Source organism: Hipposideros armiger, unplaced genomic scaffold, assembly GCF_001890085.2.
Source record: "Hipposideros armiger isolate ML-2016 unplaced genomic scaffold, ASM189008v1 scaffold_411, whole genome shotgun sequence".
Lineage (NCBI taxonomy): Eukaryota > Metazoa > Chordata > Mammalia > Chiroptera > Hipposideridae > Hipposideros > Hipposideros armiger.
In genome coordinates, this window is record NW_017731761.1 from 1,003,158 (window position 1) to 1,024,874 (window position 21,717).

General features: G+C 46.9%; 1 protein-coding gene across 8 annotated transcripts in view; it reads left to right on the forward strand.

The window, feature by feature from the left end:
* Nucleotides 1-21,717, forward strand: part of SEZ6L (seizure related 6 homolog like) — a 188,421-nt gene that overhangs the window by 148,253 nt on the left and 18,451 nt on the right. For all 8 annotated transcript variants that reach the window (XM_019663965.1, XM_019663966.1, XM_019663967.1 and 5 more), the window contains 3 exons: nucleotides 12,313-12,509; nucleotides 18,644-18,838; nucleotides 20,904-21,095. In XM_019663965.1, coding sequence (XP_019519510.1) covers nucleotides 12,313-12,509; nucleotides 18,644-18,838; nucleotides 20,904-21,095 — 584 coding nt within the window. The remainder of the gene's footprint in view (nucleotides 1-12,312; nucleotides 12,510-18,643; nucleotides 18,839-20,903; nucleotides 21,096-21,717) is intronic.

Consider the following 21,717-nt stretch of genomic DNA (forward strand, 5'->3'; position numbering starts at 1 on the left):
CACACACACACACACACACACACACCACACCACACACACACACACACCACACCACACACACCACACATCCCAGCCCACCCTTAACTGTGCTCTAATTATGCTTTAATTATGCTCTCTCAAGGTCAGTTCCTGCACCCTGACTTAGAGGTCCTAAAATGAAGAAGGCCTTGGGTCCCACATACTAACTTATAAATTTGGGGAGACACATCCTGAATGAGGAAGAGATGTGGGTATTGCCACATGGGAAAGTCACAGAAGGACCACAGTCTGCCTGTGGTCACCCTTGCGTCTGAGAAACCCACACTTTACCAACCTCTATCTGAATCCTTGTATTCCCAGGTTGATCCCTGAATTGCTATCAAATGAGGGGGTGGGGAAAATGTGAGGTCCCACCTTCTGAATAGAAGGGAAGCATGAAATGTTTCGTCCATGACCATTGTTCAGTAATCTCTTTTTACAATTCGTGGATTCTGAGATTTTTATCTGGGATCAGTGAGGCCCGGGCTGGGCCAGCAACTTGTCCAGCATCACAGAGCAAAGAAGCGTCAGAGGAGGGGCTGTCACTGAGCTCTCCTCCTGACACCAGATTTTGTTGCCATACCGCCTGCCACATCCCCTCAGCTCTTAGCAGACCATGGAGCTCATTATAAATATTTTTATGATGGAAGGTGCTTTTTAAATTGAATTCCTGGCACTAATTATGTTATTTACAGCGCTCAACAATACTATCCCCAGTTTACAGGTGAGAATACTGAGGCTCAGAGATGTTAAGCCACTTTCTCAAGGTCACCCAGCTAGAAACCAGCACATCCAGGATTCTTAGCACTGTCTCTCAAGGTGGAGCGAAAACACCAGGGTGATTGGGACAAATTTCTTTGTAGGCAAAGCAGCCAGGAGCTGTTGGGTTTCCCTGGTCCACAGTGCTGGGCATAAAATGTCATGTTGTTGACCTTGACAAAGCTTTGCCTGCCATGTTCTGAGATGGCTCAGTCCAGGGATGTGGAAACGAGTAGCAGCTCAGCCCGTGGGATGGTCCCAGGGGAAACGCATGTTCAGCATGGGGACGTCTCTTTCTTCTGCTGTTTCTCTTTGGGGATAAAAGTATTGATTGAGAAAGGTGGAGGGGGAAAAAAAAGCTAAGAAAGAAAAGAGGCGGTGGAGAACGAGACTGGGTCTCATGCACACGAAACCTCACAGCAGCAGCTTTCCATCCTGGGTACCGTGCAACCCCTGGGGAGCTTTAAGTGACACTGACAACAACGTCCCACCCCGGAGATGCTGAGGGTCTGATAGGTCTGGGGTGCGGCCTGGGCATCATCGTCTAGAGTTTTAAAATCTCCCTGGCGATTCTCATGTGCAGCCAGGACTGAGAACCCCTGGGTGAGGCTGGGTTCTGAGTGTGACAAAGACAAGCTCTTGGTGACTATCTGGGGTGGAGGGGGAGAAGAAAGGAGGAAGGAAGAGAGGGAGAAAGAAAAGGAGAAGGGGAGGAACAAAAAAGGAAATAAGAAAACTGTTCTTTTTTTATCCTTTCAGGTGTCCATTTAGGGAGCCAAAGAGATTGGTTTTCTGTGTCCTCCCTGGAGGTGACATGCTTTCTTGTGCTGTCTGCCATTTTATCAAATTAAATTGGAATAGCACTGGGCCAAAGGGCCCCTCCGCAATTCCACGGTACTGAGGAGTGTCTGAGCCGGCTGTGTGGCCTCGTGACGGAGCAGAGGCCTTGGGGGCTGGGCCTCTCTGGGCTTAGTTTACGCCTCTGTCAGATGGGATTAATAACCCTTTCTGTGACCACCTCACTGTGTGGTTAAGGGGGTCTGTGGAGATCATGCCTTAATTGCAAGACAGACTTTTCTTAAGAAAGCCATTTAATCTCTCCGAGCCTCAGTTTGCTCATCTGGAAAATGGAGATAAATTCACCATAATGCATTCATGTCAACAACATTTATTTCACCTGTGCCAAGCCCTGTGCTGGGTTTCAGGGATATGGGGGTGAAGACTGTGTGACTTCAGGGAGCTTGCAGCCCTGTGTGAAAGCTGCCACAAGTAGGTGGAGTCCTGCGTTTCGGTGCTGAGGCTCTGCCCTCCAGCCACATAGGTTTGCATTCTGACTCTCCTGTATGACCAACTCTTTGAGCTTCAGAATGTTTCATAATCTCTGGGTGCCTCGGTTTTTTTACCTGTGAAATGGGTGACAATAGGACTTACAGCCTTTGAAGGTAAAATGAAATGGTGCTTGTGACATGCTTAGAACAGCTCCTGGCATGTAAGAAGCCTTATGGAGAACTTGCCTAGTGATTATACAGCTGCAAATGCAGGGTGTTGTGGGGGAGCACAGAGGGACCTTGAGGAATTAGTAAAATATTGTAAAGCAGAGAGATGAGGAGAGGTATTTCAGGTAGAGGAGCCAGCATGGTCTAAGGCAGGTCTAGGGGTTCCAAAGCATCTGGGGTACAAAGATGCTTGAGACAGCAAAAATGGGTAGGGGCCTGACTGGAAGTCCTGGAAGGCTGAGAAACTGGATTTCATTCTGTGAGCTCATGTTTTGCTATTTCCACAGTCCAATTTATATTACCAGCGACTTTTTCCCCCCTTAAATTGCATATAAATTGGCATGCCTTTTTCACTTGGTTCACTCTAAGCAAAATAATGTCCATGAAATTAGAGTTTGATGTGCAAACCATATATTTGTATATTTTTCCAATTCACATTTCAATAAATACATAACCATTAGACATTTTCAAATATGTTTTGTCTACCTAAAATCATCTTGGGAACACCACTGGGCAAAGCCTTTTAAAGGCAAGATTTCTAGGCAAAGGTCAGATGTTGGTTTAGAAAGAAAGAAAGAAAAGCGAGGTGGCTTGGCCATCATTTTTTTCTACGCCTTCTGTGGAATATTAACTCCAGCTCCACAGTTACAAATCTCACCTACCACTTTCCCGGCACATCCAGGCTCCTGATTGGTTGGGGGTAAGAGGGCCTGCTGCTGGGGGAAATAACAGCCCACACCATGCTTAGGCATACGCTGCCCTCTACTGGCCAAGAGAAGAACTGCTTCATCAGAAAAGAGCATGCTGATTCATCAGATTCAAATTTGCATTCTATCCTCACCTCTTCAGCTCTCTAGACCCTAGTGGAAAGCAGTAATGAGGGTCCCTCAGGTTGTTTTTATCCTCTTTGAAGAGGTAATACATTCCTATGATTCAAAATCCAAAGGTATTAAGGGGCGTGCTGTGAAAATTGTTTCCCACCTTTCCTCCCAAAACAGCCCCTCTCCTGGTCCCCTTCCTCCAAGTAACCACTACAACTAGTTTCTTATGCATCCTTCCCAGGCTCTTTTTAAATATTTCAAAGAAATGTAAGAGAAATCTCATAGCTACCAAAATAAAACCACCCAGACTAAGTAACCAGTTTAACACTGATTTTATTAATATTACATACTCTTATACATGATCAATAACAGCCACAAAATTAAATAAATGTAATTGTTTGCAAAAGATGTATAACGTTTAGGAGAGGAAAATCTTTTTAAAACAGGTAGTCTGTAGAGAGAAGAACTATTATCTTGGCAGGGAAAAAATGTTGGAAATCATGGGTTTAATCAAATAAACTTTAGTGATGATGCCGTAAGAGCAAAAGACACGGCAGGATGAGAAGGGAGGTCAAATGGGGCTTCCTCATCTTGCAGATTTTATCTGTAATTTTTCTATTCACGTTTTCTTTTTTTTAAAGATTTTTATTGGGGAATTGGGGGGATGGGAACAGTGCTGGGGAATTGGAGGAAGGGGAACAGACAAGTTGCTGTCGTTTTGTTCTTCAGTCTAGTTGTGGAGGACGTTGCTTCACTGGCCCAAGTTGGCACCATCATTGCGCTCTTCCCCGGCGAGGCAGATCAGTCGCTGGCTTCTGGATGGCTGCTCATGGCGGCTGCTGGCTACATACGGTAGCCCATGGCAACCCACTGCCACAGGGGCTGCAGCCGACTCACGGCAGCCCAGCTCCAGGTTGAGCTGTTGCTCAGCATCTTAGCTGTGGAGGGCAGTGTCACTGGCCCTCATATGTGGGATCCGAACCGGGTCCCTCTGGCGTCCCAAGCCAGCTCTTAACCCAAAGCACCACTCAGCTGGCCCATCTATTCACGTTTTCTGATACAAGACTGAACCCAAGCACACTGATTGGAGACATGTATCCATGGTTTTCATGGAACATCGTATAAAATCGTGGTTCATATCTCAGGCTTTGGCATCCAACAGGCCTTGGTTTGAATCCTAAGTCTGACTTGTATGTAACCTTGGGAAAGTGGCTTCTCCTGGTTGAGCCTCCGTTTCCTCATCTGTAAAATGGGTACAATCGTAAGTCTTAGTTTAGGGGGTTCTTGTTGTTTGAGTGCCTAATACTCAAGAGGCAGTGTGGTGTTTATCCAAAAGCTAAATGAGGGTTTAGGGAGGTCTTGTCTCAAATATCCGGTGGGACCAGTGTTTTGACTGCCCTGAAACAGGGAGGAACTGAAAGAGGACCTCAGAAGTAGAAGCCCTGGATAGCAGCCACAAATGGCCGCTCAGGCTCTGGAAGGGGCCACGGGATGTGCCTTGAGCGGGGCCAAGTTAGCGAAGGAGTGAAAGCTAGAAGCCCATTGTCAAGGCCGTGAGTTGCCGCTGGAATGGCTCGTCAGGCATCTAGAGACATCGTGGGGCCAGGCTTGATTCTGATGCCCCTGTAGCTAAGGAGAATGGAGGGTGTGGTCAACAGGGGCCCAGGAGGGGGGGGGGCGGAAACCATTTGAAGCCACTGCAGTCCTTCAGGGCTTTCAGATTAACCCCTGGGAACAAGTACTGAAAGCAGCCAGGATGAGAGGAGTTCTTCCTCCCGAGATCGACACACGCTAGGACAGGACCCCAGGCAGGAACGGAGTCAGAGTCACAGTGCTCCCTGGGTGGGCTCTGATTTCACCCAACACACACTCAGTCCCGTAGTGAGAGCGAGGGATGCAGTGGCGAGTGGGACAGACACGCTTCCTGACATCAGGAGCTTCTTGTCTAGTGCAGACACGCTGAGGACCCTTGGAGCACCGAGTACAGAGCTCCATACGAGGGGTGAGCAGAGAAGGGGCTCCCAGCCCAGACTTAGGGGGGGTCTATGCATGAGAAAATCACAGAAGATTGAGACTAAAGGATGGTGGAGGTTGCCCACGTCTAGAGAGGGAAGTTATTCAGAGCAGAGGAAACGGCATGTGGGAAGCCCCAGAGGTTGTTCTCCTACGTCCTTTGGAGAGATTGAGTCTTTGGAGAGATTGACACGTAATTCAGTCTGGCTGGAGTGTAAAATATTGGATCGGAAGGGATAGTGGGAGATGAGGCTGCAAGGAGGTTAGGGGTTGCAAAAAATAGATTCACAGAGCCTTGAAGCTAACATCAAAAGGTAGCACTTTATTCTGAGACGGGGTACATTTTTTTAATTGAGGTGAAAGTCACACAACAGAACATTAACCATTTAACATATACAATTCAGAGGTATTTAGTGCATTCGCAATGTTGTGCAACCAGAACCTCTATCTACTTCCGAAACATTTTCATCATCCTCCAAACAAACCCCGTATCTATCAAGCAATCACTCGCCACTCCTCCCCAGCTCATGGCAGCCACCACGGTGCTTTCTGTCTCTAGGGACTCACCTGTTCTGGACATTTCTTATAAGTGGAATCACATAATAACATGTGGCCTTTGGTGACTGGGTTTTTTCCACTTAGCATACATTAGTTAAGGTTCATTCATGTCATAGCGTGTATCAGTGCTTCATCCCTCTTCGTGGCTGAATAATATTCCATCGTATGGGTGGACCACATTTTGCTTATCCATTCGTGTGTTCAGTGAAAGGGCCAGATTTGTGTTTCAGAAGGAGTCACCTGGCTCCTGATGGGAGAAAGGTGTGGGGTCAGGCAAGGATGAGGTCAGTAGGCGATGGCGTCCCACAGTCCAACTGCAAGACAATGGAGAAAAGCTGATGGCAGTGACTGAGGAGAAAGGGTTAGACTGACGTGTTGAAAGACACGCGGAAGCTGAGGTCTGCTGGCGGGAGCTCAAGGCCCTGTACCCATGGAAAGCCTTTCCCTCTAGCAGTTCAGAGGGACTGGCAGCAGAGGCTGGCCTTGGGGAACTCTATTCTCCTGTGAAATTTTCCCTGAAGGGATCGTGCTACACCCAGTTCCAGTCAGAACACACCCACCTGCCTGCCATCACCTAGCCATCTCTCCTTTGTTCTGGTGTTAGACTGCCATCCTGACTTCTCAGAGCCTCCTCCTCGATTGTATCTGGCTGACATCTCACTTCAGCCCTCAGCAGAAAGCCTGACTCTGCCCTGTGGCCAATCTCCAATCTCTCTGCATTTTGAAGTCTCTGCATTTTCCTCCTAGCAGGAAGCACTCCATGTATCAAATACAGCCGGATAGGCAAGTGAAAACTCAGGTTTGTCTTCAGATGGGGGGGGGGGCGGTATAAATTACCAGCATTTGTATATATCATTGGAATCAGTCCATCAAAAAGGTGGATGGAAAACGATATAGCAGAGAGTAAATGTACCCTTTCTCCCACTGCCCCTTCATGCATGTTCTCCATTTTGTTGTTGTTTGTTTCTCAGGATGAAAGCTTAGTTCTCGCAGTTCTTTTGGTCACAGCAAGTACAGTTGAGTCTAACAATCATATAGCTCTAAACATTATTAATTTTTTTTTTTTTAGCTGAGCCATCCTGCTACCTATTGGCAGCTCAGCGGCAGCTCAGCTTGGGCCGGGCATCGAACTGCTGTTGCTCAGAGCTCAAACTCTTGAGCGAGCTCTTAACCAACTGAGCCACTCGGCTGGCCCCTAAACATTATTCATTTTTAAAACTTCACCTCTCTCTTGGAAGGGCTCCTCAGGGTGGGATTTCTGTCGTGAGGAAGGGCCTGGAGGGCTGCTTTTTTCCTCACAGGAAAGGCTGACTTGTCAACACTGTTATGTTATGGAAGATACAGAATGCTGGATTTTCTTTCTTTCTTTCTTTCTTTCTTTCTTTCTTTCTTTCTTTCTTTCTTTCTTTCTTTCTTTCTTTCTTTCTTTTCTTCTTCTTTCTTTCTTTCTTTCTTTCTTTCTTTCCTTAAGGGGTGTTCGATGTGGGCAAAGCCTGCTGAGCCTGGCTGCTCTTGACTTTCCCCCCTACAGGGACTCATCCCCCTTTCAGGAAGGGAACACTTTTTTTTTTTAAGATTTTATTGGGGAATTGGGGGAGGGGAACAGCATTGGGGAGTCCGGGGAACAGGAACAGACAAGTTGCTGTCCTTTTGTTCTTCAGTCTAGTTGTGGAGGACGTTGCTTCACTGGCCCATGTTGGTATTGTGATCATTGCACTCTTCCCGGGTGAGGCAGATCAGTCGCCGGCCATTGCACGGCCGCTCACAGTGGCTTATGGCCGCTCACACTGGCTGCCGGCGACTCACGGCAGCCCAGCTCCAGTTTGAGCTGTTGTTCACCATCTTAGCTGTAGAGGGCGCAGCATCACTGGCCCCATGTGGGATCCGAACCAGCAGCCCTGCTGCTCAGAGCTCGCGCTCCCAAGCCAACTCTTAACCAACGAGCTACTCAGCCGGCCCATGGATGGGAACACTTTTAAGAAGACCCACAGTGTCTGCCTTCTTCAGGGTTCACATCTAAGACCGGGGAAACATGAATCTTACTCTCACTCTCATCAGTAGCTCACTCCCAAAACCCCCTTTCCTCTCTTGGCTCTGCCCCCAGGCATGCAGGCAACTTCATGCTGATTTTTATGTTACTCTTCTCCTAGTGAGCATCAAATGCAGCCACTGTTTTCCAAACCCCAAAAGATACCTGCCAAGCCATTAAGAGTTTCCTTGAAGCCTTCTTTACGAGGCTTGAGGTGAGGGTGATACGCCTTCTTCCTTCCCCCTCCCACAGTGACACTTCCCCTGAGGCAGTCTTCCCTGCAAACCTCTTCAATGGCTCAAGGGGTTTTTCACCTTCTATAGGCTAGAGGTGGGGAAAGGCTTCGATGAGATCTGCATAGATAGTGGTAGCAGGTGCCAGCCACTGGTGCCCTATCTGAGCCCTGCAGCAATTGCCACTCTGTACCCAGGATGGCTTCTTGCTGCAAGCCTCTCCAAGGCCAGAAGGCCTTCTCCACATTGGCAGGCCAGAAGTGCTGGAGACTCGATGCCCCTAAGAGCAGCCCTCAGGCAATGAGTGACGGGAGTTAGAGGATAAATACCCGCAGCTTCCTGTCCTCCCTATTCTGCGCCATCGCTCACATTTCCTCCAGGACTAAGTCCAGTGCCGACAGTGTAACTTGTCCACTGATGCACCATGCACTCCCTTCTTCCCATGTCATTCCCCACCGGTGCTGCCTGGGGTGGCCTGCCAAATAAGCCAGACTCCAAGGGACACACATCTTTGCTCAGACTCTGCTTCTGGAGAACCCAAACTCAATCATTGGCCATGTATATCTCTTTAGGAAGTAAGAATGCCCCGTACCTGATGGCTGATTCTTAGCTTAGAAGACCTCTGCTGAAATTCCAGGACCACAGAAGTTGCATGTAATCATCTGTTGCACACTGTTTACAAAATGCATTCACATAAGTCAGGGTTTCCGCCCCCCTCCCCCACCCTGGTTGGGACAACCAAGTCTCTGGACATTGCCAAATATCTCCTGGGGGCCAAAACCACCCCTAGTTGAGAACCACTGATATAAGTCATCTGATGTCATTTGGTATAAACAGCAATCCAAAGAGATGATGATGATGGTGATGATGATGATGGTGGTGATGATGGCGGTGAGGATGATGGTGGTGACGACAGTGGTGATGATCATAACATTGCAATGTGACATAACATTCAAATGACTTGACTAAGCTCACTCAGGTGCTGTCAGTGAGCCTGGAATTTGATCCCCGACGTTCTGCCTGCCTGACCTCCCTCCAAAAGGCCATGACTTCGACTACAAATATTAAGCTGGAGTCATAGACAAAGAACTTCAGAAAAACCGCATGGCGTCCATGAACATGTCAAAGCCAGGAATCAAACCAAAGCTTTCTCTTTTTTTTTTAATTGGGGAATTGGAGGAAGGGAACAGTGTTGGGGAATTGGGGAGGAGGACCAGCCAAGTTGTTGTTCTTCAATCTTAGTTGTGGAAGGTGCCAGTCACCATCTGGCTGCCTGTCAGCAGCTCGTGGCTTCTAAGTTGAAAGGTGCTGTGTTCAATCTTAGTTGTAGGTGGGCATAGCCACCATCCAATGCGGGAGTCAAACCGGCAGTCTTGATGTAAAAAGCGCACACTCTATCCACTGAGCCATCTGGGTGGCAGCTCAGCTCAAGGTGTCAAGTCCAATCTTAGTTGCAGGTGGGCATAGCCCACCATCGATCAGTCAGTCTTATTGTTAGGAGCACGTGCTCTCACCAGCTGAGCCATCCTGCCACCTGTTGGCAGCTCAGCGGCAGCTCAGCTCGGGCGCAGCATCACTGGCCCATGTGGGAATCCAACCGGCGGCTCTGTTGCTCAGAGCTCGCGCTCTTAAACTAACTCTTAACCAACTGAGCCACTCGGCCGGCCCAAATCAAAGCTTTCTGATCTCCAAGGCAGTGTGCTTTTTCCAGCGCACTGCTCCTTCCTGGTTTACAAAGAACAAAGAGTTGCGCTGGGCTTTAAAATGAAAGCTATTTTCACCCTTGAAGATGCTTCTACTGCATTTAGATCATGGAAATGAATGAGAAGAAAGCCAAGTTGTGCACTGTCTGGAAACCACTGTTACCTGTGGATCAGCTGTGAAGTCGGCTTAAGGAATAAATATCTGCCATCTACCACATTTCACACTAACCTAATCCAGCACTTTCATAATATTGATATTTTCATGGCACTTAAGAGTTAAGAGCCTCTTCCCTACCATAGGTCGAGGGCTGACATCAACCCTACTGTGGACATCAATCCCACTATTTCTGCTGTCAGACTGCTGGCAGACTCTTTCATGCCATAGCATTTATTGAACACCTATTGTGTGCAAGAGAAGGTGGCAGCTCCAGAATTCCGATATAATAGGGGTTGAGAGGCTGCAGCCTAGTTGGAAACTGGGGAGGTGTGGGGAGGGGTCTAGGGGCTTTGTCTTAAAGCCATCCATGCAAAGCAAGCAGACAGCTTTTTTTTTTTTCCTAAGATTTTATTGGGGAATTGGGGAGGGGAACATTGTGTTTTTCCAGGCCCCATCAGCTCCAAGTCAAATTGTTGACCTTCAATCTTAGTTGTGGAGGGTGCAAGCTCAGCTCCAAGTCCAGTCTCCATTTTCAATCTAGTTGCGGGGGGCGTGGGAGGGGTGCAGCCCACCATCCCATGCGGGAGTCGAACCAGCAAACTTGTTGTTAGGAGCACGTGCTCTCACCAGCCAAGCCATCCAGCCACTCGTTGGCAGCTCAGTGGCAGCTCAGCTGGGGAGCAGCTCACTGGCTCATGTGGGAATCGAACCAGTGACCCTGTTGCTCAGAGCTCGTGCTCCAACCAACTGCGCCACTGGCCGGCCCCGCAGAAAGCTTTTATTAAGGGTGGATGTTTTGTGGGTGGTGCAGGGGAAACTGATGGAAAATATGGAGGCAATTAGAGTCGCCCTAAGTGATTCTTTGGAACAACTTTACATGAGGGATTGTGAGGGGCTGTGGAAGATATTCTGTGAAAAAAAAAATACATCCCCTGCCCTCTGGAAACAAATTTTCAAGGGCAGACCTTGTGATCCTGTTGTTTTGTTCCTACTAATTAAAGCTCTAACAGGAGCAGTCCCCGCCCCTTCTCGTGGCTCCCCAGACCTACGCAAACACTGCTGGATGAGGCTGTCTGGGGGGAGGGCTGTTGTCAGTCGGCATCAATTCCAGGAACTTCGCTCAGGGCCGTTTCCTGGAACGCCTCTCCTCTGGCGGTGAATTGTTCAGCCAGGATGCTCCTGATGAGAGCCCTTCAGTGTCTCTCATCCCCAGCAGGGTGATATCCAAAGGTCTAAACTTGGGTCTCTAAGCCCTTCCATGGTCTGACTTTCGCAGCTCTCGCCAGGCTCCCATGCCTATATCCACACCCTCTCACACTGACCACCAGGCAAGTTCCTTCAGGAGCCAGGACCTCTCTCCCTTCCTCCCTCTGCTTCATGCTTTGCCTTCACCCCACCGCCTGCTTATCAGCCTCATGGTCCCCTAGACTTTTGTGAGGATCAGAAGCATCACCTCCTCCAGGGAGGCCCCCTGGGATGCCCCTAATCTGAGTTAATGCCCTCCTCTGCACTTACCTTGATCATATCTCCTACCACAATATCTGACTCACTCATCTAAATATACCATTGCTCGGTGACCCCTGTGCCCTCTGAGTATAGCATAGTGCCTGACACATGGTAGTTGCTCAAAAATATGAGGGAGAGGGACACAAGAAAAGGAAAAAGACATGAGAGAAAGGGAAGAAAGAGAGAGGGGAATAAGGAGAAAGGAAAAAAAAGAGGCATGAGTTAAAATCTACCCAGGATTGATGCAAGCTGGCACTCTTTCCATCAGAGATCAATGCTATCCCACACACCTAACATGGCATGCATTTCTGTGGCAGATTGAAGTGCTTTCTGGATTATTCATTGTCCACTGTTGTCCAAATATTTAGTGTCAAGACATGGTCTTGTGTTCAAGTCTTTGAAAATGTCTCATCCTTGAATGCTACCAACAGTGATAACAGGGTGAGCATATTTCATGAACAAGGTGCTTCCGACTCACCTTCTGCCCTACCCCCTAAACATAATAGATAACCCGTTTGATTTTGAAGAATTACGCACATGATACATGGAAGGATCCTTTCACCGTACATGAAAACACAAATGATAATTAACAAGCAGTCAGCTGGTTCTGCATCAAAGAAGAACGAAAGACCCAGGTCGCTCCCCCAGCGTGTAGCCCGGGGCCCAATACTTAGTTTCAGCCATGAAATGGTTGTTGATGGCAGGGATAGTGAAGGCAGTTTTACTTACAGTGCAGCATTTGACCCTGCAATGGCCTCCACTGCAGGTAAGACCGTGTCATGAATGAGTCTTCAAAAGCCCAATCCACCCACCAACCTATAGGCCGGGCTTGTAGAAAAGGTCAGCATGTCCTGGTTACATTTGCAGTCCACGCCTCCCTTACCCCCAGTTCCTAGCCTGGGACCTGATACACAGTATGTCTCAACAAAGTGTGTTACTTGAAAAAAAAATTAATCAAAGTCTTGTTGAATGCCCATAACTTTGCTTCACAAACCCCCCTCTTCTCTCTGCCCCCCAAGCCTGAACCTGAGCAATAGCGACATCCTGACCATCTACGACGGTGATGACGTCATGCCCCACATCTTGGGGCAGTATCTTGGGAACAGTGGCCCCCAGAAGTTGTATTCATCCACGCCAGACCTAACCATCCAGTTCCACTCGGACCCCGCTGGTCTCATCTTTGGAAAGGGCCAAGGATTTATCATGAACTACATTGGTACGTGTCTCACTGGTCAGTTTTCTTCCTTTCTGCTTAGATGAAGGTTAAGATGATTCCCACTAGATATGTCTTTTGGGAAGGAGGGGTTGTGTTACACAGATCTTTTAATATATTGGCACAGTAAGTATACATAGTTTTTAAGAGCTTGGGCTCTCTAGTCGGAAGGGCCAGAGTTTGAGTCCTAGTACTGTCATCGATGGCTGTGTGACTTTGGGCAAGTCACTTAACCTCTCTGAGCCTCCTTTTTGTTATCTGTAAAATGGGAGTATTGATGCCACAGGGTTGATATCAGAACTTAGTAGATCGAGCCTCATAACTTTAAGATTCGTTATGTTTCATTTGTAGTCAGCTGGGACTTTACATCATCAACACTATCCTATATTTGCAAGTTCTCAAAGCAATGTCTTCACCATCTTGCCTTAACTGAAGCTCGGCTACCTCCTATGGACTCTTCCTCCCCCGCAGCCCCATCCAATGGAGTCCGCCCTTTCTCTCCACGTCCCGTACTTTAGGACTTAGAGATGTCTTCCTTGATCCTCAGTGTGGCTTCCAAACCATTTCTCTCCCTCTCATCCTTAAAAAAAAAAAAAAAAAGCCTGCTACTAAGTTCAAGCTAAGTTCACACTTGACCATCCAATACTCCCTTCTTACTGTTTTGTCCACCCACACCCTTCCCTCCTCACCTCCCACCCTGTAACCCCCTCTTCTTCATTACTGGCTCCATCACCCGCCTCTGCTAAACCCCTGAACACTGGAGGATCCAAAGCTGCATCCTGGCTCTGTCTAGACTCACTCCCTATGTGCTCTCATCCAGTCCCGTGGTTTTAAAAAAATACCTATCTATACTCCATTGACCCCTAATTTATACCTCAACCTTGAACTCTCCCATGAACTCCAGATTCACCTGTCTAACTCCCTACTAAGTACCCTCTTGCATGTCTGATTGACATCTCAGATTTAACGTGGCCGAAACAGAACTAGTTCTTTCTCTACCCCACCCACCACCACCCAGCTGCTTCTCCTGCTCTCTGTCCATCCCAGGAGATGGCACCACAATTCTCTTGGTTTCTCGGGCTGCTTCCTCTTTCCTCACCTGTAGATCCAATCCATCTTCCCACTATGTCTCAGATCCAAGCACTTCTTTCCATGTTTCCATGGCCACCGCCCTACTCTAAGCGGCCATCATCCCAGCAGTTAGGGGAGACCAGAACACCGTGAAATCCCACTGATTCTAGCCCCGGAAGGACTTTCCTGGACAGTGCCTGGTTCAGCCCTGTCATGTCACAGCACAGGAAGCGCTGGACCACTGAGGATAATGGTCTTGCTCGTGGGATCACGCCAGAGGGTCACAGGCTTCCTGCTCCCAGCTCTTGGGGTTTCTCCACTCCCAATATTCTTGACACCAGCAAAGAACCTGGGAGATAAAAGGGTTTAGTTAAAACCTAGCTCCTTTTAAGATCCAGGATGGTGGGTGTTGCACCCTGAGAATTGAAATGGATTCAGCCAGCAATTAGGGGACCTCCCAGAAACAAGGTTGATTTCTGGATTTCTAGGATGGATCAGGGAAAGGGGGGTCATTCTGCCAAGTCTCCTGCTACCACCCCCATCATCAAAGACCCTCAGCTTGGAGCAAGATTCCATGTCTTTGATTTTTTCTTCCCCTTGGCTTGGAGATTTGCCCATCTCAATCTAATACAAAGGGTTCTCTCTGTGCCATCTCCTGTCTCCAAAATACAAGCCACTTCCTTGACCATTGGCTGTGTCAAGGAGCCTCGTGCCTGTGAAAATAAGTCCCTTGTTTTTTCTATTTCCAGCTGGTGGACCTTTCTCATCCTTGCCTGCACTACATTCAATTCTCAGTGAGGCAAACACAAGTGTTGATCTTCTTTTTCATGTTTCTTTAGGGCCCTTTTACCCTTGATTTTGTTTTTCCCCCTCATTGCTAACTAAGTATTTTCAGAGTGTTATGGCTGCTGTGTACTTTGCGTGGGTTCCCCACTCTTTACTGGGCAATGCCCTGGGCATAGGGGGACAGCTCATGCTGGCTGTCCAGGCGAGGTGCCCTCCAGAGTCAACTGCCTTTGAAGGGAGAGTTTCTGGTGACTTAGCTTCAATCTACGAGTATTTCCTTAGGCTTCTCCTCCCTCCTCACTGAAAGATGAGGTGATAGTTTTGCTCACTTGTCTCCTCTGGTGCCTGAGTCGGTCTTCCAAAACTGCATTCATCTTGATGGCAGAAATCTAACTCCATCCAAGGCTGCCCAGGGTTCACCAAAAAGTCCTGCCAACGTTCATTTTGGCCCCATCTTGAAGAGGAGGTGCTCTTGTTAATTGAAGCTGAAACTTAGATTTGTGTGACAATTGGAAGTTGGCCAGCACTTTTCCATTTATTATTTTACTTTATCTTCAAATCCATTATCTTCATTTCCCAGACAGTTTGGTTCACGAAAATCTCTTGACACCTCCTATATGTGAGACCCTGCCCTCTGCGCCAGGATCTAAGAATTAATAGAACACTTAGAATCCTCTCCCTGCCCGTGAGGCTGCTAGTGAAAATGGGAGTGGTAATCTGTTAACAGATAATGTCAGCATTGTGTGCTGATGCGATGGGAGAGGCAAGCACGGGGTTTCAGAGGCTTCTTCCCAGGGGTGCACAGCCTGGCTAACATGGGTAACACGGAGAGAAGAGTTCTCTTTGTTCTTTCTGTTAAAGAGACACACAGTCAATTTTACAGGGAAAGCAAGTGGGCTTCTGTATCTAATTTTGATGCCAATCAATTTCTTGTGACCACCTACGTTGAAGACCGTGTTGAAAAGAATTCAGAGTAAGCAATGCCTGAAGCCAGGGGGAAAGAATGCCATGATTGATTAGTGATGCCTGCCATAGCATGGAAGAGGTAGTTGCTATCCTAGGTCGAGATTTAACCAGACACGGATGCAATTCCCATTCAGGAGAGGAATCAGATGGAACGGTCAGGAAGTTCTGAGGTCGGTTAGAGAGTTCTGAAGCTCCTAGACTGATCTTAAGGCCTAAAAGCCAGCCCTGGAAGGTGGTCCAAGTTTATCTGCCATGGCTGCTGTCAGAACCTTTCATAGGAACACTCCGGGCTTACATGAGTCTAACCTCAATTCTCCTTTGCACAGACAGAAGCAAAGACCAATCCTCATCACTGCTTCCTGTGCTTTGCTAGTGTCTTTGGCCAAGTGCAAGAGAGGAAAAAGAAATAAAAATAGCAGAGATGAGGAAGCAGTGTTTTTCAAAGAGATATTGGTCACTTGTGTGTTTGTTCCTTTCATTCTAGGGTAATAAATAAGCTCTATATTGTAGGTCAACTCCAATAAAATGACAGGGGCTCCCTGGAGTGCTGTGTTGAGAAGGACTGGAAGGTTTCAGCTTGATTCAAAGAAAGAGATTGCTATGGTTGATTAGTGATGCCAGCCATGAGCATAAGACTGGTAAACGGTGGCATGTATTCAGCACATTTGGGTTTTGCTTTGTTTTGTTTAGTTTTGCCTAAAAGCTAGGCCATGGTGCTGATCTTGACCGTAAGACTGGAACCATGACTTCAGAGCCCTGCCTTCCTTGTGCCTGACATACAGCAGGTGCTCACAAAGTCTTAGTCAAACAAACCAAGAACCCATATGACTCATCTTAGTGTTCCTGTCATTTCCTGTGCATCAATTAGCTTTCACATTGCCCTGAGGGATAGACAGGGTCATGATTTGTGTCTCTACTCTGTGACTGAGGACAATGAGGCTCAGATATGTTTATTGACATGACTGGAGTCACACAGCTCCAAAAAGAAAGAAAGAGAATGGAAGGGAAGTCTTCCAAGTCCTAGGCCAGTTGTCTCATTCTTAGCAAAGTTAAGGACCCATCAGGACACATACTTCTGTAACCTTCACCTGGTGTGTTTGGTGAACATGCAGATTTCTGAATCATGGTTTCTGGGAGTGGAGTCTAGGAACAGAAGAACAGGAAGGCAAAGTGACCTAGCCAAGGCCGCTGAATTTGTAAACAGTGGGGCCAAGATTTAAGTCAAGTCTCTGCTACATGGTGGCAGCAACTAAGGTAATCGCAAATTTGGTGAATGCCACAGAGGAGACAGAGGGTCCCACAGGAATGTGTAGCCATATTGGCTCACACTGAAAAGTCAGACAAGCAAACCTTTCTCAGCCTCAAAGCATTTGGCGCAAAGCAGGCCACATATCCAGTATTTGCCCCCACTTGTCCCCTTTCATCCATAGTTTGAGCGTTTGCAGCTGTGTCCTAAATCCAGGGCTTGGCTGATTCTTCAAAGGCCTAAAAATAGAGGCTCCTGTTCCCCCACCAAGCAATTCTAGAAGCCATCTTCCTCTCCCCGACTTCTTGCAGACACCCATGAGATCTCCTTTCCTCAAATAAAACCATGATGAAATCCCGGGAAAAGCCATTGCCTCTTTCTCAGAATGACTTTCCTGCAGACAATGGAGCTGCTTTGCTTCCCCAAAAGCACATAAGAACTGCAAATTAATTATACAGCATAATTAGCTCTTTCTCAAAATCTGTGCAGTGGGCACTTGGAAGCAAGAATAGTAATAGTGGGCTTTGGATTACTACCTTAGTAATGAGGGTTTGCAGAAGATAAGCAGAATTATTCCAAGGAAGACTCGGTGATAATAAGCTGTGTGTCGCACTTTCTGGAGTGTGGCTAATGTTCACTGACGATATGCAATGTGATTTGAAGAAGGCACCAATAATTATTTTTATTTTAATAGTTAAGTATCTTAGTCTGTATTACAAAAACATGTATTTACTAGTCTATCAAACCCATGGATTTACAGACATTCTTAGGATGAGGCTGAGGGTAATTAGCTACCTATGACTGTCTAACAAATGACCTCCCCAAAAATGAGCAATAAACACTTATTATGCCACAGTTTCGGTGGACGGGAATTATGGAGTGGTTTAGATGGGTGCTTCTGGTTCAGGGTCTGTCATGAGGTTGTGGTCGGGATGTCAGTCAGGGCTGCAACCATCTGAAGGCTTGCCTGGGGGGCTGCAGGCTCCGTTTCCAAAATGGCTCCCTCCTGGTGCTGGCAGGTCGATGCCAATCGTTGCTAGGCTTTGGACTCTCTCCACATGGATTTCTCCAGAGGGCTGCTTGAGCATCCTCACAATATGGTGGCCACTTCCTTCAGAGAAAGTGATGAGAGCAAGGAGAGGGCCTCAACCACGTTTTTTTTAAAAAAAGATTTTATTGAGGAATTGGGTGAGGGAAACAGTGTTGGGGAATTGGGGAAGGGGAACAACCAAGTTGTTGTTCTTCAATCTTAGTTGTGGAGGGTGCAGCTAGCTCAGCTCCAAGTCCAGTCGCCATCCAGCCACCCATTGGCAGCTCCCAGCAGCTCAGCTCAAGGTGCCGTGTTCAATCTTAGTTGCAGCAGGCGTAGCCCACCATCCCATGTGGGAGTCGAACCAGCAACCTTGTTGTTAGGAGCACGTGCTCTCACCAGCTGAGCCATCCTGCTACCTGTTGGCAGCTCAGCAGCAGCTCAACTCGAACGCAGCTCACGTGCCCATGTGGGAATCAAACCAGCAACCCTGTTGCTCAGAGCTCGTGCTCTTAACCAACTGAGCCACTTGGCCGGCCCTCAATAACTTTATGACGTATCCTCGGAAGTCACACATGATCGCTTTTGCAGTAGCTTATTGGTTATGCCCATGGGCCTTACTCAGTGTTGGCGGGGTCTACACAAGAATGTGAATTGCAGGAGGTGAGAATAACTGGGGGACATCTTGGAAGGTAGCTACCACAGCGAGGCTGGCATGGTTATGACTCTGCTCTCGAGAAAGGTGAAAAACCTCAGACACAGTAAGTAGCAGAGGTATGGGTTCTGTCTGACTCTAAACCCTAAACGGACTTTATCAAGCCGAGAGAATGTTTGGTAAGCTCAGCGACCCATGGGAAGAGGTCATTGGAACATCTACATCACTGTAGAAAAGTTCTTGAAGTTTAAGGGGTTTTTGAAAGTGTGTTACTTATCCCTGGAGGCTTTTTCTTCTATTTGCTATTTCCTCTGACATTCATGAGGGGAACCCCAAACAAAAAGGCCACCACCCCATCTAAGGATGATGTCTTTGTTTTAAAGAGGTGTCTAGGAACGATTCCTGCTCAGATCTACCCGAGATCCAGAATGGTTGGAAAACCACGTCTCATACAGAGCTTGTGAGGGGTGCCAGGATCACCTACCAGTGTGACCCTGGCTATGACATCGTGGGAAGCGACACCCTCACCTGCCAGTGGGACCTCAGCTGGAGCAGCGACCCCCCATTTTGTGAGAAAAGTAAGCATAGCCTTGTTTTCCTCCTCTATGTCAGTGGATGGTAAATCCCTCTTATAGGTTCTTTTCTCCTTTTTTTATTTTTTATCTTCTTTTCTTTCTTTCTGTTTGTTTTTTTTTTTTCATGGATGCAGTGGAGTTGTTTAATGCAAATTCTGGCCTCTTTCCTACTCCATCAACTCACTGGTGCTGCTTACTCACAAATGTCATTTTTTAGCCCTAGGGCAGGGATCTAAGACGCCGGTGTCTTCTGAAACCTGGCAGATAATGTCCATGAATGAAATAGACTTGTGTCAGGCAATAAGAAGTGATATGGACTGTGACTCTAGTGTCTTGGAAAGGGGCGGAGAAAGGAAGCGCATCTGGTTTCTACACGGATGCCTTAGTAGCAGGGGGAGGAGCTGAGTACATTCAGAGCGACCTCTTCCTGCAGCCTTTTGCCTCTCACTTCGCAGGTAAAGCTCGTAAAGCTCTCGTCTGCAACCCTTTCACTGAGAATCCTCAGTGGTACTTTGGTAGACCTGTTCAGCATAACTCAAATTACCAACCGCACAATAAGAAATACAGTCATCCCTCTATGTACACGGAGATTGGTTTCGGGACGCCCCCACACATACAAAAACCCTGAGCTGCTCAAGTCCCTTATATAAAATGGTGTAAAACAATGCATACAGTCAACAAATACGGTTTTCAAGCTGTGGTTGGTTGAACCCGTAGATGCGAAACCCGCGGATGTGAAACCCGGGGACATGGAGGGCCAGCCATATTCAGTGTGATCAGAGAAAGAGGGGTATCGGGGAAGAAGCTTGGGGGGCACATGCAATTCCGATCATAAATATTCCAACATCGAAGAAAATTAACTGTAATTGTGGGAAACATGAAAGAACTTGCTAAAAGTCCACAAAATCAGCTACATGAATAGACTTATTTGTTCCAAAACAGTATGTGGGTATGGGCATGCGTGTGTGTCTGTGTCATGATAGGAAATTAAAAATGGACAGTGAGAAATGCCATGGGTGGTGATAAGAGAGACCCATCATGAATGCATTAGTGTAATCTGTCATCATGTGATCTACATTATATTACTGTTATATATTAATGTATATAATATAATAATATGTAATATTATATAATAATACATAATATTATATCATAATGATTTTTAAATGTTTTAAATAATAATGATTTTTTACAATGTTTTTCATAATAATGACTTAAAAGGACTCAAGTAACAAACGCTTACTTGTAGTACTCAAGCAGTAGTAAAATTATGAAGTAGGAAGTGAAAATCCTTTACGATCTTAAGCTCTGGAAATGATGCCACTCCTAAAAGTTCATTTTGTACGGTTCCGATTGCATGTGTATGTCTGTGTGTGCTGTATATACACATACATGCACGTGCAGAACTTACCATGTATATAGACGTATATTGATATTCATATAGAAGTAGCTACAGATACTGGCATTGTAATAACAGGGATCAATTTATACAAACTTCCTTGCAACTGCAACTCAGAAATATGGGTATCTTTTCATAGCACGCATGTTGTCTACTTCATTCTTTTTTTAACTGGTTTATTGTTTTCCTTTTTTCTGTATCGATTTTTTTTTTTATTAAAAAGTAATGGCTGCTTGTTTTACTACAATCAAGCACTAGAGAAAGTAGCAAGTCACCTTCATTTTGTTTTCTCTAGTGGGTGCTCAGGATTTTATGGGTGGGTGTTCCATGTTTAACTCTTCCCCTTTTAAAGGGTTTGCATTCTTTCTTTTTCTTTTTCTTTTTCTTTTTTTTTTACCATTACAAATAACGGTGCAATGTACAACCTTGTACATAGGCCTTTGGGCCCTGATGCAAACATTTCTTGGGGCCAATCCCTGAAAGTGGAATGAAATGCCAATCTTTTTCATCCTAACCTAGTCTCCAGCCACCTCTGATGAGCCCATACATTATCTTCCAAACAGGAAAAGAGCTGAGTTAGGCTCCTTTCTAGACCATTCTGTAATTTTCAGGAAACCTCTGATCATCCAGAGCCCTAATGCACACTTGGTCTGATTTCATCTCCGGTAGTTATGTACTGCACTGACCCCGGAGAAGTGGACCACTCGACCCGCTTAATTTCGGATCCCGTGCTGCTGGTGGGCACCACCATCCAATATACCTGCAACCCCGGCTTTGTGCTGGAAGGGAGCTCGCTTCTGACCTGCTACAGCCGCGAGACGGGCACCCCCATCTGGACATCCCGCCTGCCCCACTGCGTCTGTGAGTCCTGTTTATTGCCTTGATGTCCTCTTATTCACGGAGGGGGGCTAGGCTGCTGGGAGGAAGCATTCCACCCTTTGGGAGCAGTTATTGTTACCATCACACAATAGCTAACGTGGATTGAGGGTGTGGGTACTATGACATTTATGGTAAATGTATTAGATGCTGTTACTATCACACAATAGCTAACGTGGATTGAAGGCATGGATACTATAACATTTACGGTAAATATATCAGACACTGTGCGAACCTTTTCTTCCTCAAGGAGGCTTGTGAGCACGGCATCATTGTCTTCATTTTCAGAAGAGGATACTAAGGTTCAGAGAGGTAAAATTGGTACCCCAGGTCACACAGCTAGTTAATAGTGGAGGCCAGAGGCAAACTGAGCCCTGCCTGGCTCTTTAATTGCTTAAAGTTGAGCAGTACATGGGGTACCAAATAAGGTACCAAACAAAGTGGGTTTAAACTCTCTTTGGCCTCATCTATGGAGCCACCAAAGCAAAGGTTTGATTAAAAAGGCACTTTTTGTTAAGAGCTCGCTCAAAGGTTTGAGCTCTGAGCAACAGCGGTTCAAGTCCAGCCCGAGCTGAGCTGCCGCTGAGCTGCCAACAGGTGGCAGGAT